General features: G+C 39.3%; 1 protein-coding gene across 1 annotated transcript in view; it reads right to left on the bottom strand.

Moving 5' to 3' along the window:
• Nucleotides 1–19,367, bottom strand: part of Phex (phosphate regulating endopeptidase X-linked) — a 300,129-nt gene that overhangs the window by 243,478 nt on the left and 37,284 nt on the right. The window contains exons 4-6 of the mRNA XM_021152917.2: nt 14,296–14,382; nt 12,341–12,567; nt 5,806–5,874 (exon numbers count right to left, since the gene is read on the bottom strand). Of these exons, the coding sequence (XP_021008576.1) occupies nt 5,806–5,874; nt 12,341–12,567; nt 14,296–14,382 (383 nt within the window). The remainder of the gene's footprint in view (nt 1–5,805; nt 5,875–12,340; nt 12,568–14,295; nt 14,383–19,367) is intronic.

Raw genomic sequence — 19,367 nt, 5'->3', positions numbered from 1 at the left:
GAATTACACCAGACTTCTCACCAGAGACTATGAAAGCTAGAATATCCTGGAAAGATGTTAATCAGACCCTTAGAGAACACAAATGCCAGCCCAGGCTACTATACCCAGCAAAATCCTCAATTACCATAGATGTAAAAACCAAAGTTTTCCATGACAAAACCAAATTCACACAATATCTTTCCACAAATCCAGCACTTCAAAGGATAATAAAGGGAAAACACCAACACAAGAACAGAAACTAAACCCTAAAAAAACAAGAAAGTAATCCTTCAACAAACCTAAAAGAAGACAGCAACAAGACCAGAATCACAACTTTAACAAAAATAAGAGGAAGCAACAATATACTCTTCTTTAATATTTCTTAATATCAATGGACTCAATTCCCCAATAAAAAGACATAGACTAACAGACTGGATACACAAACAGGACCCAACATTTTGCTGCTTAGAGTAAACCAACCTCAGGGGAAAAGACAGATATTACCTGAGAGTGAAGGACTGGAAAACAATTTTCCAAGCAAATGGTCCCAAGAAACAAGCTGGAGTAGCCATTCTGATATCGAATAAAATCGACTTCCAACCCAAAGTTATCAAAAAAGACAAGGAGGGACACTTCATACTCATCAAAGGTAAAATGCTCCAAGTGGAACTCTCAATTCTGAATATCTATGCTCCAAATGCAAGGGTAGCCACATTCATTAAAGTAACTTTAGTAAAGCTCAAAGCACACATTGCACCTCACACAGTAATAGTGGGAGACTTCAACGGCCCACTCTCATCAATGGACAGATCCTGGAAACAGAAACTAAACAAAGACATGTGGAAACTAACAGAAGTTATGAAACAAATAGATTTAACAGATATCTAATGAACATTTTATCCTAAAACAAAAGGATATACCTTTTTCTCAGAACCACATGGTACCTCCTCCAAAATTGACCATGTCACAAAACAGGCCTAAACAGATACAAAAATATTGAAATTATCCCATGCATTCTATCAGATCACCACAGACTAAGGCTGATCTTCAATAACAACATAAATAATAGAAAGCCAACATTCACGTGGAAACTGAACAACACTCTACTCAATGATACCTTGGTCAAGGAAGAAATTAAAGACTTTTTAGAGTTTAATGAAAATGAAGCCACAACATGCCCAAACTTATGGGACACAATGAAGGCAATCCTAAGAGGAAAACTCATGGCCTTGCATGCCTCCAAAAGGAAACTAGAGAGAGCATACACTGGCAACCTAACAGCACACCTAGAAGCTCTAGAACTAAAGGAGGCAAATTCACCTAAGAGGAGTAGATGGCAGGAAATAATCAAACTCAGGGCTGAAATCAACCAAGTGGAAACAAAAAGAACTATTCAAAGAATCAACCAAACCAGGAGCTGGTCGTTTGAGAAAATCAACAAGATAGATAAACCCTTAGCCAGACTCACTAGAGGGTACAGGGAGAGTATACTAATTAGCAATATCAGAAATGAAAATGGAGACATAACAACAGATCCTCAGGAAATCCAAAGCATCATCAGATCCTACTACAAAAGGCTAAACTCAAGAAAACTGGAAAACCTGGATGAAATGGACAATTTCCTAGGCAGATACCAGGTACCAAAGCTAAATCAGGATCAGATTAACAATCTAAACAGTCCCAATTCCCCTAAAGAAATAGAAGCAGTCATTAATAGTCTCCCAACCAAAAAAAGCCCAGGACCAGATGGGTTTAGTGCAGAATTCTATCAGACATTCAAAGAAGACCTAATTCCAACTCTCCTCAAACTATTCCACAAAATAGAAACAAAAGGTAATCTACCCAATTCATTCAATGAAGCTACAATTACTCTGATACCTAAACCACACAAAGACCCAACAAAGAAAGAGAACTTCAGGTCAATTTCCCTTATGAATATCGATGCAAAAATACTCAATAAAATCCTCACAAACCGAATCCAAGAATACATCAAGACGCTCATCCATCATGACCAAGTAGGCTTCATTCTAGGGATGTAGGGATGGTTTAATATACAGAAATCCAAACTCAAAGACAAAAACCACATGATTATCTCATTAGGTGCTGAGAAAGCATTTGACAAAATCCAACACCCCTTCATGATAAAAGTCATGGAAAGATCAAGAATTCAAGGCCTATACCTAAACATAATAAAAGCAATCTACAGTAAATGAGTAGCCAACATCAAAGTAAGTGGAGAGAAACTTGAAACAATCCCACTAAAATCAGGGACTAGACAAGGCTGACAACTTTCTCCCTACCTATTCAATATAGTACTTGAAGTCCTAGCCAGAGCAATTAGACAACAAAAGGGGATAAAAATTGGAAAGGAAGAAGTCAAATTGTCACTTTTTGCAGATGATATGATAGTATATATAAGTGACCCTAAAAATTCCACCAGAGAACTCCTAAACCTGATAAACAGCTTCAGTGCAGTAGCTGGATATAAAATTAACTCAACCAAATCAATGGCCTTTCTCTACACAAAGGATAAATGGACTGAGAAAAAAATTAGGGAGACAACACCTTTCACAATAGTCACAAATAATATAAAATATCTTGGTGTGACCCTAACTAAAGAAGTGAATGACCTGTATGATAAGAACTTCAAGTCTCTGAAGAAAGAAATTGAAGAATATCTCAAAAGATGGAAAGATCTCCCATGCTCATGGATTGGCAGGATTAATATAGTCAAAATGGCTATTCTACCGAAAGCAATCTACATATTCAATGCAATCCCCATCAAAATTCCAACTCAATTCTTCACTGACTTAGAAAGGGCAATTTCTAAATTCATCTGGAATAACAACAAACCAAGGATAGCAAAAACTATTCTCAACAATAAAAGAACCTCTGGTGGAATCACCATGCCTGACCTCAAGCTGTACTACAGAGAAATTGTGATAAAAACTGCACAGTACTGGTACAGCAACAGACAGGTAGATCAATAGGATAGAATTGAAGACCCAGAAATCAACCCACACACCTATGGTCACTTGATCTTTGACAAGGGACCTAAAACCATTCATTGGAAAAAAGACAACATTTTCAACAAATGGTACTGGCACAACTGGCAGTTATCATGTAGAAGAATGTGAATTGATCCATTCTTATCTCCCTTTACAAAGCTCAAGTCTAAGTGGATCAAAGAACTCCACATAAAACCAGAGACACTGAAATTTATAGAGGAGAAAGTGGGGAAAAGCCTCAAAGATATGGGCACAGGGGAAAAATTCCTGACCAGAACAGCAATGGCTTGTGCTGTAAGATCGAGAATCGACAAATGGGACCTCATAAAATTGCAAAGCTTCTGTAGGACAAAAGCTACTGTCCATAAGACAAAAGGGCCACCAACATATTGGGAAAGGATTTTTACCAATCCTAAATCTGATAAGGGAATAATATCCAATATATACAAAGAGCTCAAGAAGCTAGACTCCAGAGAAACAAATAAACCTATCAAAAAATGGGAAAGAAATCTAAACAGAGAATTCTTAACTGAGGAAACTCGAATGGCTGAGAAGCACCTGAAAAAAATGTTCAACATCCTTAATCATCAGGGAAATGCAAATCAAAACAACCCTGAGATTCTACCTCACACCAGTCAGAATGGCTAAGATCAAAAATTCAGGTGACAGCAGATGCTAGTGAGGATGTGGAGAAAGAGGAACACTCCTCCATTGCTGGTGGGATTGCAAGCTTGTACAACCACTCTGAAAATCAGTCTGGTGGTTCCTCAGAAAATTGGACATAGTACTACTGGAAGATCCAGCAATTCCTCTCCTGGGCATATACCCAGATGATGTTCCAACTTGTAATAAGGACACATGCTCCACTATGTTCTTAGCAGCCTTATTTATAATAGCCAGAAGCTGGAAAGAACCCAGATGTTCCTCAATAGAGGAATGGATACAGAAAATGTGGTACATTTACACAATGGAGTACTACTAAGCAATTGAAAACAATGAACTTATGAAATTCTTGGGCAAATGGATGTATCTGGAGGATATCATCCTGGGTGAGGTAACCCAATCACAAAAGAACACACATGATATGCACTCACTGATAAGTGGATATTAGCCAGAAACTTAGAATACCCAAGATACAATTTGCAAAACACAAGAAAATCAAGAAGAAGGAAGACCAACACCTGGATACTTCATTTCTACTTAAAATAGGGAACAAAATACCCATGGAAGGAGTTACAAAGTTTGGAGCTGAGACCAAAGGATGGACCATCCAGAGACTGCCCCAACTGGGGATCCATCCCATAAACAGCCACCAAAGGCAGACACTATTGCATATGCCAGCAAGATTTTGCTGACAGGACCCTGATATAGCTGTCTCCTGCGAGGCTCTGCCAGTGCCTGGAAAATACAGAAGTGGATGCTCACAGTCAGCTATTGGATCACAACGCCCCCAATGGAGGACCTAGAGAAAGTAACCAAGAGCTGAAGGGGTCTGCAACCCTATAGGTGGAACATCAATATGAACTAACCAGTACCCCCAGAGCTGTGTCTCTAGCTGCATATGTAGCAGAGGATGGCCTAGTCGGTCATCATTGGGAAGAGAGGCCCCTTGGTCTTGCAAACTTTATATGCCCCAATACAGGGGAATGCCAGGGCCAAGAAGTGGGAGTGGGTGGCTAGGGAAGCAGGGTAGGGGGAGGGTAAAGGGGACTTTCTGGATAGCATTTGAAATGTAAATGAAGAAAATATCTAATAAAAATTGAAAAACAAACAAACAAACATTTTCAATGTTAATTCAAATTGTCAAAATGTACTATCCCTGTCCAGTGTCCAGGAAACTACCCTGTTTCCAAGCTAAGTCTAGAATTCTAACCTGATCAATCCTTTCTGTTTCTCGTTACCCAACATTAACCCAGAGCACATGTTTAAAATAGAGTGCCAGCCTCCCTCTTGTCCAATAAATCAGAATCACCATGGGTAAGCCATATTAGTTAGATATTTCCAAGGTGATAATTTAAACCTGTCCATCTTTGAGTGTTTTTCAGTTTGGCAAATGGTAGTGAATGATTTGCACTCCTGAGAACTGACTGTTAGTTCATATCTTGGTTATGTCATTTGAATATGCTATCTCCTCATCTAAGTGATGAGAGGGCACTAAACAGACAATTTATACAACCTTCATGTTCCTGTTCTACCAGACTGGAAGTAGAATTGTCTGCCTAAATCAGTGGTTCTCAACCGTCCTAACACTAAGACCCCTTAATTCAGTTAGTTCCTCACATTGTAATGACCCTCAATCATAAAATTATTTCATTGCAACTTCATAACTATAATTTTGCTACTGTTATGAATCATAGTGTAAATATCTGATATGCACGGCATCTGCTATTCGAAATTAAAAAAAAAAAAAAAAAGGATCATGACCCACAGTTTGAAAACTACTGGCCTTTGGTAGGTGAGGATTTACCTAATCTGGCAGAGACTATATATGCCAGGGTAGGGGAATACCCAGGGGGAGGGCCACCCTCTTAGAGGATAAGAGAAAGGGTAGAGGGACTCTGTGAGGGAAGGACCAGGAGTGGGAGCAGCATTTGTGATGTTAATAAATGAATGAATGAATAAATAAATAAATTATAGCCCCAACAGAGAGAGAACACACCACTGGCCTAAACACAAGGTCTCTGCTTCCTGCACTGGGAATGTGCTCAGTGAAGTTATGATGCTTATTTCCAGGGAAAAAAAAGCAGGCATTTTAAAGCAATTGATGAACCAAACAGTAGCCAGACAAGACATGTACTGGAACATAAGTAAAACTTACAGATTTGGCTTCGGTAGTGTTATCCAGGAAGTCTTCCCTTACAGCCAGGGAGAGTGTTGCTTGGTCCAGCTGTTAAAACAAAATCAGAAAGCATGGTATTGACATTTTAAATTCTTATGGACCATGTTAACAAGGGTCACGGGCTCATTGGCAGCCCAGCCATATTTTGAGTTATTGTCGCTATCCCAAGAAATAAGTTCACTCCATTCAGAACGGCATACAAATAGGCATTTTGAGAAACCTAACATATCAGAGACCTGCTTCCTTTTTTTCTGATTTGTGCTTTCTGATTTTTAGATTTCGCCAACACTGAATAGTCCTAAGGCTACTTGAGTTGGAATAGATATCAGAAATTATCTGGCAAAAGCCATAGAACTGATGATTTTTTCCAAAATCCCATGACTGGACACAGCTCATAGTAAAACCACCTTCTGTTATCAGATCGACTAATCATATCATGTAGTGCTTTGGAATGCCCATCTGGTTGGACCTGATGCATTAGACTTTCTACCTCCCTATCTCAAAATAATGCATTTTTTAATTCAAAAAGAATCAACTGATATTTTTGGATAACCTTTGTGACTTTTAGAACCTTCTGTGCAAAGTTAAGGATAGGTGATAGAAACACAAATAAGAATCACATTTTTTTTTTTGTCTCATCAGTCTGCAACTTTATTCTTTGTATAGTTTGGGTGAAGTAAGAGCAAAGGCTTTCACTCACTCCCACCCTCATTCCAGGAATTTTGAAAAAGAACTCCCAAGATTGCAAGGATTCCCATGGCACTGAGCACAAGCTGCACTACATTTGTTTTCCAAAATGAAGTTAGAGACCCCGTAAAGGATGACCTTAGAAGTGACTTGGGTGAAAGGCTCTGATCCCGCCTCGCACCTGCCTGGGAATGGGAAGGAAGGTTCCCCACTTGCCACAGGAAAAAATCAGATTTTAATCTCGAGTATTTCCATCCATTTTTCACATGTAAAATCTTTACAAAATTATAGTTTTCCCTGAAAATTTCCTTCACATTCAGCAAAGTCTTTAAAAAGCTAAGTTATGGTGGTACTGTTAAAAAATTTAAGGCACTATTAGTGTTGTTTTTGTGAGGAAGATGCATTCAGAACGTCCGTGAAGCCTGTGTGTATTGCTAACCCACCGAAAACAACAAAGTCACAAGCCATCTTGGCTTCATTCTACTGCAATTACCAAACTGCAATTGTTTCCTCCAAAAACTAAGTAAGCAAGAATCATAAAACAAAATATGTTGATTAAGATGCTTTGGCCTTAGCCTCAAATACCCAGGGGACCCTCCACTGGCTCAGAGGAGAAAGGGGGGTGAAGGAAGGATTGTGGGAAGTTGTGATGGGGGAGGGGAAGGGTTAGTGAACTGGATGTAAAATGAATAAGTAAAAAAAAAGTTAAATTTAATTTTTAAAAAAAAAACGATGCTTCGGCTTTCAATTAAATTTGGATCATTTAGTGACTCTTGTGAGCTTCAGTCTCAGAGGACAGGAAAATATACAGATAATATCACGTAAGTCACAGCTTCCTCTAATGAAATGAGGTTAAACCCATGGAAAGTGAAAGTTTGGATAATTCAAGTGAGGTTACCAGACCTCTTATAAACCTTCAGATTGTTATGGTTTCTAGAGATTATTTTAAATATACTACTAATGGATTGAATAAGGTCAATCAACTAAATTTTATTAGAAACACACAAACTTCTGAAGCAAAGTCTTTCTCAAGAAACCCATGCAAGTACATGGTATTTTCTTGGTTTTTAAAGTCCTTGCATTCACAATTTCTATGAATGTTTTCATTTCAAAAGGAAAATTTCCATTCCAGCACTTGAAAGGTACATGGACTGGCAGTTCAGACCAGTTTGAGCTACAGGGTGGGTTACAGAGTGTTTTTTAAAACATTGTCTAGGCTATGTTGTTTCTATTTAAGTGACTTTACGAAATCAGATACATTGAACTGAAGATACGATTTTTGCCTAATTACAACTGATATGCCAATATCAATTAGAAAAAACTATGTTAAGTGAGAAAGTAATAATACAAAGAGAAACATCTGAAAATTATCCTATAGGAAAGCAAAAACAAGAATTAGAGAAAGTCCATTTCTAAGAGAATCTCTGATTAACATCGTGAATTTTGTTGGAAGCCACTGTTGACCAGTATCTACCACAGGAACTTACAAAATTCAAGTGATCCAAACCAAATAGCAAAAATGACAAGTAAATGATAACTTAATCTTCCTTGCCTGGAGATAAAATGAGACTCAAGAGAGATGAACGAACACATACACAGGATGAAAGGGAACTCTCAGAGCTAAACTGAAAGCCTCAAGGTTCTTGACACCAAAGCCAACTGTTGTCATCACACAAGTGATTTTCAGTCCTGCCTCCAGAAGGTCAAGAAATTAGATGAACAGTAATAGACATTTTCTCTTCCAATCCTATTGTGAGCAAACTCCAGTTGCATCTCAGGACTCTTCTGGACCTATGTCCAGGGCCCCAGGAACAGAAAGAAGAAGTAAAGAACATTTCCACTTGTCCCCACTGAGCCATCCATGACCACTACTGCATTCAGCTGCACACAAAGGAACATTTCTTCTCTCCTTTCTTCAACAAATATTTACAAATGTTGTTGTCATGTTCATTAGGTTTCACACAGATCTCAGAACAAAATGGTTCCTGCCATATCTAGCCGCAATTTCATGACTATGGAAGCTGTAGCTCCCTGTTGTTCTGGGGAGGAGGTTAATTCAAATGTGTGAACATTCACTCATGTAGTTTGGTACAAACAAGGATAGAAAAGCCCATGTGAGCTCCACTCAAATGCCAAGCAGTGCTTAAACACTTCAGTTTAGAACAAGCTGCCATCTTGGCAAAAGAAAGCAATAATAAGTACACAAGTGCCTCCTCACATTTGGAAAGGATTCTATTATTGACAGTGTTTCTAGGACCAGTGTAATTGAATTCTAAGTGTGCAAGGCAAGCTGTTTCCATGGTCTTCTGTTTCCCTTCTCTCTCTCTCTCTCTCTCTCTCTCTCTCTCTCTCTCTCTCTCTCTCTCTCTCTCTCTAAATTAGCATTAAAGGTAGACATGAACTGGTTTTAAGGGTTTTGTTTTGTTTCTGTAATTTTGGCACAATGTCTTTGGTGATGGTGTGTTACTCCCAACTGGTATCAGGAGGCATACAATATATGTTTTTCTCATTTCTAGTAATGCTACCACTGATAGTTGAGTTCTAGTGACATCATTGCATGAATTTCCCAAATGTTCACCTGATCATTTTAGTAGCTATTGATAGTTCCTAAACCCATTGGCTCTTTAATGATTTAAGTAGTGTTTATATAACCCTTTATTTCTCTTGATTTTTTTATTTTAATTATGTATATGTGGGATGGAGAGATATCTCAGTGGTTAATAGCACATAGTGTTTGCTTTTTCAGAAGACCTAAATTCAATTCAGTTTGCAGGATCAAAACCACCTACAACTCGAGCTCCAGGGAATCTGAGGCCTCTGTATCTGCACTCACATCATCCTTCTTCTTCTTCTTCTTCTTCTTCTTCTTCTTCTTCTTCTTCTTCTTCTTCTTCTTCTTCTTCTTCTTCTTCTTCTTCTTCTTCTTCCTCTTCCTCTTCCTCTCTCTCTCTCTCTCTCTCTCTCTCTCTCTCTCTCTCTCTCTTTCTCTCTCTCTCTCTCTGTCCCTCCCTCCCTCCCCCCACTCACACGATTAAAATACCAAAGATAGGGGCTGGTGAGATGGCTCAGTGGGTAAGAGCACCCGACTGCTCTTCCAAAGGTACAGAGTTCAAATCCCAGCAACCACATGGTGGCTAACAACCATCCGTAATGAGATCTGGCGCCCTCTTCTGGGGTGTCTGAAGACAGCTACAGTGTACTTACATATAATAAATAAATAAAAAACAAAAAAAACAAAAAAAATACCAAAGATAATATTTTTTAAACTATGAGCATAGTTATGTAATTATATATGTGTGTGTGTAGGCATCCAAGAGTACAAACACACAGAAACCAGAGAGAGGCAGAGAAAGAGAGAGAGAATTTCATATCCCATAAACCTCAAGTTACAGGCAGTTGTTGGTGCTGAGAAATAAACTCAGGTCTTCTACAAGAATAGTATGTTCTCTTTGCTAAGCATCTCTCAAGTTTCTCTCCTGAATTTTCAAGCAGTGACTCTCCTATAAATTGAGAATTTTGTCTCATTGGTTATTCACTTACCGTGAAATCAATCAAATCCAGAATCTGGGGGAAATATAGAGGAAAAGTAATCCAGTTTCGATGGTGAATAAATGTGGTTTTAAAAAACAGAGAAGGTGGTGAGTGCTGTAATTTAGATCAGACTTTAAAAGTGCAGATGTGGTTGATTCTTAATTTTAGCCTCAATCAAAATGCATCTGTTTCTGGTTGGGGTTTATTAAGGACACACTTAAAGGCCTGAGAATATAACTTGATAGAAGAACACTTATTTAGCATGCATAAGGTCTTAGATTCTATTTCCACCCGTACAAAAAGAAAGTTTGATATAATCAGTAAAACTGAAACTGAATGTATATTATATGTTAAGTATAAAATAATGACTACATCACTTTTGTGCTGGTAAGAGGCCTTCACATTAGCTCAGCAATGAAATGCATTGCAAAGATATATTTTAGATATGCTATAAAATGCCCAAGCCTCTGAAAAGGGAAAGTTTAGATAAGGCAGAAAGAGCACAATGTTGAGAGTATTGAAGTTGGGTTCATAAATACATAGGAGCTTATTGTTCTGTTTGATGTTAGCTGCTAGTTTATGATAAAATATGAAAAAAAAAATAGGTCAACTACTTGGCTCAGTCCTAAAATGGGTGAGAAATAAAATAGTTACCATTTGCAATGGTGTATCATTGAGTGAATCAAAATCATCTATCACTTCCCAGAGGGTGTAAATTGCATTTGAAAGACAGTCTCTTTCTTACTTTAAAACACCACCTTAAGCGCTTGGAAGAACATCATAATAGTTCTGCAATTGAGAATAATAGGCTTAAAATCTGGCTTTAAAAATTTGAGTACTCTAGACACATAGAACAGAGGCTGATTGGATTGCAACCATCATTGTGTCTTACATAATAGCATTACAGAATGCTCAATACCATGTTGCTACTTCACCATCCAACACAGACACACAGCTGCCTCTGCAACTAAAACTTTCCTTCTGAGTGAGAATTCTTTCAGCAAGCAAAGATTTCTTAACAGCTATCACTGTCTACACTAGAGTTCAGGAATCTAGAGTCTTCAGGCCAGCTTGTCACATTGTTATCCCCATTCATCATCTAAAGCTGATTTCCCAGGTACAATGTCAATGCTCAATAGCTGAAATAGAGACCAGATGGCTAGCAAAACCTCAAATATGTACCATCTGTTCCTTTATAGAAAACACATTGCCCACCTCTTGCTTAACTCAAAAGAGAATTTCCATGGTTTTGATTTTGGAAAGTTGGCTTATGTTGGATGAGGAAATATACTCTAATGGTTTTATAGTCCTACAGTTTTAATATTGATAAATCATTAATATGTCCTGCTTTGATGAAGGGCAGATTAGGGTAGAAATCAATGTTCAGTGGCATCATTATTATTCTTCTATGGAAGAAGAAAAACACAGCAGGGTGAACACATAAAATTACTGGGGAAATGTTATTTGAATGCCTACAACCCTCTTTCATTGATGAATATTTTGTGGTCTGTAATTTTCTGACAGCCTCCTAATTTTACTAATGTGATCCACCTCGGGGCACATCCACCTGATCCTGCCTTTCTGCTCATTCTCCCAGTAGGAAATGTGCTTAGAATAAATTCTGCTTTACCTTTTGAAAGGGAGGAGGACAGATGCAGATTGAACTTGACAATGGGGATGTAGGCGTGCACTCAACTTGTTTCTGAAAGGGGAACAAGGAATCTGGCATGTGTTCTCTCTCCCTTCTGTCAGAGGAACAAGGAGGTGAGGGAAAGAGCAGAGTTCAGAAAGTCTTCTAGCATCACAGAAGACCCCTCTCCCAACTTGGAGAAGGCATCTGGGAGTGAGAGCATGGATCACTAGAAAGCCACTCACAGACTTCCTGAAAGGCTAACAGTTTTCTGCTAATGATCTACATTCTGCAAATCTTGGAACAGGGCATAATTCTGGAGCCTAAAAGTCAGCTGACTTTTTACCTCATCATTTCATTAGGCCAGCGTGAGTTCCTTTCTCTAGGAAACTGAGGATGTAGCACCATTAGCAGGGTGGTATCCTAGCATTCATAAGGTTGTAGTCTCTAACACCATAAAAACATGGTACGGTGATACAATCCTGTAATCTCAGTACTCAGGAGGTAAAGACAAGGGGACAGGTAGTTCAAAGTCATCTTCGGATACACAGCAAGTTTGAGACCATTCCAGGGTACTTTATATGTATGTATGTATGTATGCATGCACATATATGTGTGACATCCTAAAAAGCTAATCTTAGAATTAACAAACAGCCCTGGGTATACCTTCAAGATATGTTCATTGGATGCCTTGTCATCAGGGGACACATACAAACGGATGAACACAGAATTGCTGTATTGACCGCGGAACGTTGCCAGTGTTTGCAGTAGACTAAATTTTCTCTCTGACCAAACCCCTTCAGGACCAATATTAGCTTCAAGCACTGGCCAGCGGAAAGGTGAATGCCTCAAGATGTGGAGCAGTGGCTTGGCATCTGCTTTTTCAATTGCTTCTGAAAGAGTAGATACAAAGAGCAAGTTAGAATTGTAAACTAGAAGGCAGCTGTGATGACCCATGCCTCTAATCCTTGCATTTGGGAGGTAGAGGCTGGGAGGACTGGAAATTCTAGGCCACTCTCAACTACATGGTGACTTCTCAAAGGCAACCTGGCTCCATGAGACCCTAACTCAAAACAATGACAAAAATAAATTCCAAACTCGTTCACCAAGCTAGAATGCAAATTTATCTTCTCCAGAGAAAAGACCCATAAAGCCCTCCACTTGAAAGTTCAGCTGTTAGGGAGAGGGTGAGAGAAGGAGAGTGGACTGAGAATAACTCCAGGAACAGAACTACCTGTCACACACTTCAGTGGACCTGATGGATGTTCTCGATAATGAAGATGGGCTTAGTGACAATAAATGAAATTAAGCAGGCAGTTCTCATTATTGGCACCAAGCACTAACCTTAACTAAACAACATGGTTCAGTTAAGACAAGGATGTACCAGTGGATTGGGGTTTCTAGCATACCAAACAATATCCCCAAATCCTAAATCAATTAACATATTTTTTTAGAAGCACTGGCTTCAATTCTGCAATGACCTCGAGAGACCAACTTGAGGCCTTTGTCTCCCAAAAAGCATGCTAGTTACATGAAAAAGCAGCCTACCATGCCTGGAAATCTAAATGTCACTAGGTCCCAGTATTTTCTATGGAATATAATTCTCATATGTATATGCCATCTTGGGCTTTTTCTTTGGCCAGAACAGTCCTGGATATGGATTCAGATTTTTGTATTTGATATAATGTGATTTCCCCTGCTGCCCTATCCAAATTTCTTATATGGTAACTGATACCTAATAATCCAGTCTTGGAAATAAGGTTCTTTTCTTGTGGCTTGATTAATGGCAGAGCTATTAAGAGCACAGGGTGTCCTTGCAGAGGACCTAAGTTCAGTTCTCTATACACTCAGGTTGGGCAGTACACACTATCATGTAACTCCAGTCCCAAGGGCTCTATACTGACTGGTTTTGTGTGTCAACTTGACACAGGCTGGAGTTATCACAGAGAAAGGAGCTTCAGTTGAGGAAATGCCTCCATGAGATACAACTGTAAGGCATTTTCTCAATTAGTGATCAAGGGGGAAAGACCCCTTGTGGGTGGGACCATCTCTGGGCTGGTAGTCTTGGGTTCTATAAGAGAGCAGGCTGAGCAAGCCAGGGGAGGCAAGCCAGTAAGTAACATCCCCTCCATGGCCTCTGCATCAGCTCCTGCTCCCTGACCTGTCTGAGTTCCAGTCCTGACTTCCTTTGGTGATGAACAGCAGTATGGAAGTGTAAGCCTAATAAACCCTTTCCTCCCCAACTTGCTTCTTGGTCATGATGTTTGTGCAGGAATAGGAACCCTGACTAAGACAGGCTCCTACAATCTTATCTGACCTCCACAGCACACCAGTACTCAGACACTCATGTCCATGTACCCACACACATGTAACCTAATTAGAAACATAATATAACAAAATCAAAATGTCTTTACAAGATTTTCTTCACTACAACAGCCACATATTAGTTTTTTAAAAAATCTCATCAGATTCCTATGTTTGAGAATTTTTATTGCCCAAATAACACCTTTAAACAGTAATAGAATTTTAGTCCTCTCTTCCTTAACAATACCATTAAACATTAATAGGATTCTGAAGTCTAAGGCTCATAAATATGTTATTTACTTTTCTTTCTTACTCACTCTCATTCATGCAGGATGAGTAAAGGATTTTGGCTTTCTGTACGGCTTCAGTGTCCCGCCTTCGGCTGACTGATTTCTCCAGAAGTGCTAGGAAGGTGAAAACAGGATCCATTAGCATCCATCCATATATGATGTCAAATTGAAGGTCAGCCTCCAGAAAATTAAATGCAAAGACAGACAGCTCTGGAAAATACAAGGCGTGCAGGCAGCAGGAGAGATTCCAAACTGCTTGAGATCCAAATAGAAACAATAAATGCTCTCTTATCCAAGGTTCACCTAACTCAAGAGAAACCCAAGGTTCAACTTCCATCTGAGACTAGAGTTTCTACAGGGGTTAATTTCTTCCACCACCTACACAAAAAGGAAGCAGACTTCATTTATTAAAGAACCAAAAATAACTGGATTCAGTCTGTTGTTTCTGGACCAAGTAATACTCTCAATGGAAGTAATTTCATCAGGGTCAAATTTCTTTAGATTTTCTTTTTTCATAACTCGGCCTCTCAGGGAGGTCACCCAGAAAAGAATTTCCCATTACAAGTTTTATTTGGTGTTGCATAAACATGTCATGGACATTAAAAAAAAAAGTCATTGCAATAGGAAATAAAGAAGCAAGATTGGAAAGCCTACCCAAATTGTCTGAAAATGTGCCCACTTATACATGCAACGTTCTGAATATTGAATTAAAGCCATGAACAACAACAACAACAACAACAAACTTTTGCCAGACCTTCTTAGAAATTTATTTTCTATTTATAAAATCACTAATAAGAATGTTTAAAAAAATTGGTTGTTATCACTCTTCTTTCAAATAAGGAAAGAAGAAAACCAGAACTCGGTGGAAACAAACTTCTTCAAAGGACAAAAAAATGAAGGGAAGGAGATGAAAGGAAGGGAGAGGAGGAGGGAAGGAGGGACGGAGGGAAGGAGGGACAGAGGGGCAGAGGAAGAATTCACTTTGAATTGGCCAGTAATAATTTACCAACCTGAAGCCAAGTTGATGTATCCCTATGGTGACTGTAGCCCCTTTGGCAAGGCCTATTTCCACAATGTAAAACTGCTGCTATCAGGAAACCTACTTGACAGCCTCCACAATCACAGTGGAATAGATAGATGTTCTTCAGCTCTCGGAAGAGCTTCGAGGCAAAATGTTTAATGCTAATCAATTTGATAAATAATTACATATTCTCAGAACTGACTTCTAAACTACAAGTTTTACATTTCAAACACTGAAACCCAAAGCTCTGGTTCAGTTTATTTTTTCTTTAAGATTTGTTTTATTTTTATTATGTAGTCTACTGTGTGTTTGTCTGTGTCTGTGTTATGTGCTTGTTTGCAAGTACCAACAAAGGCCAGAAGAGGGCGCTGCATCCTCTGGAGCTCGAGTTACAGGCTCTTGTGAGCTGTCCAAAGTAAGTGCCGGGAACTGGTCCTTGACTTTTATGCACATGTACATCAACCAAGCCAATGGCACGACATAGATTCTAACAAACTAAACAGTGGTTTGATACAAACATTTTAAAAATACATGTTTGGTATTTCTTAGTGAACCTGCTCCAGAAATAAAGGAGGTTTGTTTTTGTTTTTGTTTTTGTTTTTGTTTTTCAATCAACAACATTCTCAAACCATTTCCACACATGCTTCCACTCAGGTCATCTTACATGCCTTTCTGCTGCATCATGTATGCAGATTACAGTCACTAGACTGTTGGAAAGACACATTTGGAAGGAAGTAATCCAAATTTCATTTTGAGTTCTGATGATATTCCAATGTTATAAACACTCTGCAGGCTGCACAAATGAGTGTCTGAGGGATCAAGAAACAAGCCACAGAAGCAAAAAGAAGCACAGGCCTTTAATACCTTACCTGTTTGTGTTTCCAATGCATATTATAGATCACAGGAAAAAGAGGAAACATATATGTTGAACAGATCAATCCTAAAATTCTAGCCATGCACAAAACATCAATAATTTACACTGTTCAAGATTCTGGTTTCTGTGCTAGAATGTGGCATTCCAAAGACTATCTTGCTAATGGTCTGTTCTTTGTCATATCCTCTCACTGCTCCTCTCCCCTTTCTCTCTGTATCAAAGCAGGCAGGGAAGCATTGCTGTGCAAATCAGGACATGGCAATCAGCTCTTGACACCACATTCTTTGTCTCTGCATGTGTGTTTGTGAGAAAAGAAATAAGACCAAGCCTGAAGAGTCATTAGTAAGCAGAAAATAATACCCACCTGTCACATGCAATTACTCAAGTTATTAAAATGTCTTCAAAAATGGGGAGGACTCATAGATCACCCATACAGGACTTTCTCTGCATAGTCAGTGTTCTTAGATTTTCAATCTTTCCTCCTCTATGGAAAGGCTGGAAGAAGCTGAGGAGGAAAGCAACCCCATAGGAAGATCAGCAGTCTCAACTAACCTGGATCCCAGAGATCTCTCAGACACTGAACCACCAACCAACCAGGCAGCATACATGAGCTGGTCTGAGGCCCCTGACACATATACTGCCTGGTCTGGCCTCGATGAGAGAAGACACACCCAACTCCTGAGAGACTTGAGGCCCCAGGGAGTGGAGAGGCCTGGAGGCCTGGAGGGAGGAGGGAGGAGGGACATCCTCTTGGAGACAATGGGGGGGGGGGGAATAGGATGAGGAACTGTTGGAGGGTGGACCAGGAGGGAGGTAAAGACTGAACTGTAAAAATAAATAAATAAATAAAAGTAATTTTAAAAAGAAAGAAAGAAAACATTAATTCATAAAAATTGTTTACCAGACTACCTCAAACTTCAAAATTGGCTGGAGAAATTCTTTCCCTCAAAGCATCTTAAAATTGCATATAGTAGAGCTAGGCATGGTGCTATAAGCCTTCAATCCCAGCATTCAAAAAGCAAGTGGATCTCTGTGAATTTGGGGCCAGCATGGCCCACAGAGCCAGTTCCAGGACAGCCAGGGACTACTACACAGAGAAATCCTGTCTCTGGAATAAAACAAAACAAAACAAAAACAAAAACAAAAAATGACATAGAGTAAATAGCTTTCTCCTCACTAAGCTCAGGTAAAACCAGTTTTAAAAGTAAGGCAGCTAGGCCAGACAGTGGTGGTGCACGCCTTTAATCCCAGCACTTGGGAGGTAGAGACAGGTGGATTTCTGAGTTCGAGGCCAGCCTGGTTTACAAAGTGAGTTCCAGGGCTGGTGAGATGGCTCAGTGGGTAAGAGCACCCGACTGCTCTTCCAAAGGTCCAGAGTTCAAATCCCAGCAACCACATGGTGGCTAACAACCATCCGTAACGAGATCTGGTGCCCTCTTCTGGAGTGTCTGAAGACAGCTACAGTGTACTTACATATAATAAATAAATAAATCTTTAAAAAAAAAAAGAAAAAAGAAAAGTGAGTTCCAGGCTACACAGAGAAACCCTGTCTCAAAACAACAACAACAACAAAAAAGTAAGGCAGCTAGATATGGTAGCTCATCCTTGCCATTCCAGCCCTAGAAAGGCTGAGGCAAAAGGATTTCTATGAATTTCAAGACAGTTTCAACTAAAGAGTGAGATGTGCTCCAGAAAAGAACAAAGAAAGAGTGAAAGAAAACATGGCAAGAAGGTGGACTTCCAAACCACTCAGACATGAGCTCCAGTTTCAATTTGCCGTCACCTCCTAGCTAGAATGGAGGAAGTTATATAATCTCTCAATGTTTGGGCTTTTGCATCTGCACTACAAATTTGGTTTACTGTATAGTCCCTGGGATTTCATGATGACTTTGAAACTTTAATGTATTGAAAATTTCTCACCCAGAGCCTAGACACGTGATAAAATAAGTGGTGGCTGGGCTGTGGGTGTGGCTCAATTGGTACACTTGCCTAGCATGAAAAGAAGCCTTGGGCTTGGTACCATCACTGAATAAGTGGGCTATGGTGGCACATGCCTGTTGTTCCAGCACTCAGGCAGTGGAGGATAGGAAGATGGAAATTTCAAGGTCATCCACAGGTGCATAACAAGCAATCTGAGATACATGAGAGCCTATCTCCCAAACAAAGCAAGACAAACAAACAAACAAAAACGGTGGTAGCTTAGTCTACATGACAGACCAAGTTAATCATATACAAAATTGGATTGTTATCAGCCTACCCAGTGTTTCCCTGATAACTGCTTCTACTCTCTTCCTCCTGTTTCAGGTGTGGATAGCTATCAATATACTCCCACTCCATGCATTGGATTCTTGCCCAAAAGACCCCACTCTAGCCACTTTGCGGACCTCTGAAATTCTCATGCTTCCTCTGCTTCCATACTACAGGCAATGCTAGATGATGAGACCTATCTTGTAGTCAGTGGGAATCTCAAGGCTGTTTTGCTTATGTTCTTCATCCTGAATAGCAAGGCTTTAAAAAAAATGGACATCTTCGATCAAAGTATAATATGCATTTCACAGGAAAAAAATTGCCCAGATCATAGTTTGAAATAATTCCACAAAGTTAACATACAGAAATCAGCAAAATCATTACCAAAATTCCAGAAGCCCCAAGGTCCCTCCCTTCTTATTACTTCCTCCAATCAAAATTATTGTTTTTGGTTTGATATGTATGTTTGGTATTGTGACCTTTCACTGAACCTTGTATATACTGAACAAATACTCTACTGCTGAGCCTTACCTCCAGTGTTTAGTCAAGTCTGCTTAACACACTTGCATAGATTACCTTTCCTTTTGATTAACAGAAGATCCTCAAATAGCCTTCACATCTTTTTGAAGATTTCCATTATGAAATCTTCTCTCATGCCATAGTTCTCGTTTCCTTACTGGTAACTTGTGATGAACTAAAATTCTGTATTTTAATGTAGTTCAGTTGGGCCATTTCTCCCTCTATGATTATTATTATTTGTTATTTTTAATACTACCAACAAAAGACCCCGCTCTAGCCACTTTGCGGTCTGTATTCTCATCTAGAATCTTTATTGCTTCACATTTAAATCCATGGTCCATCTAGAATTTCGTCCTGCTCGTGGTGTGGAACACCAAAATTGGCCTTACCAGGGATGAATCATGAGAAGAGTTTAATAAGTAAGATAGATTGGCCATT

Source organism: Mus caroli, unplaced genomic scaffold, assembly GCF_978045245.1.
Source record: "Mus caroli unplaced genomic scaffold, Mus_caroli_1 scaffold_5, whole genome shotgun sequence".
NCBI lineage: Eukaryota > Metazoa > Chordata > Mammalia > Rodentia > Muridae > Mus > Mus caroli.
This window is presented reverse-complemented; position numbering and strand designations above follow the sequence as displayed.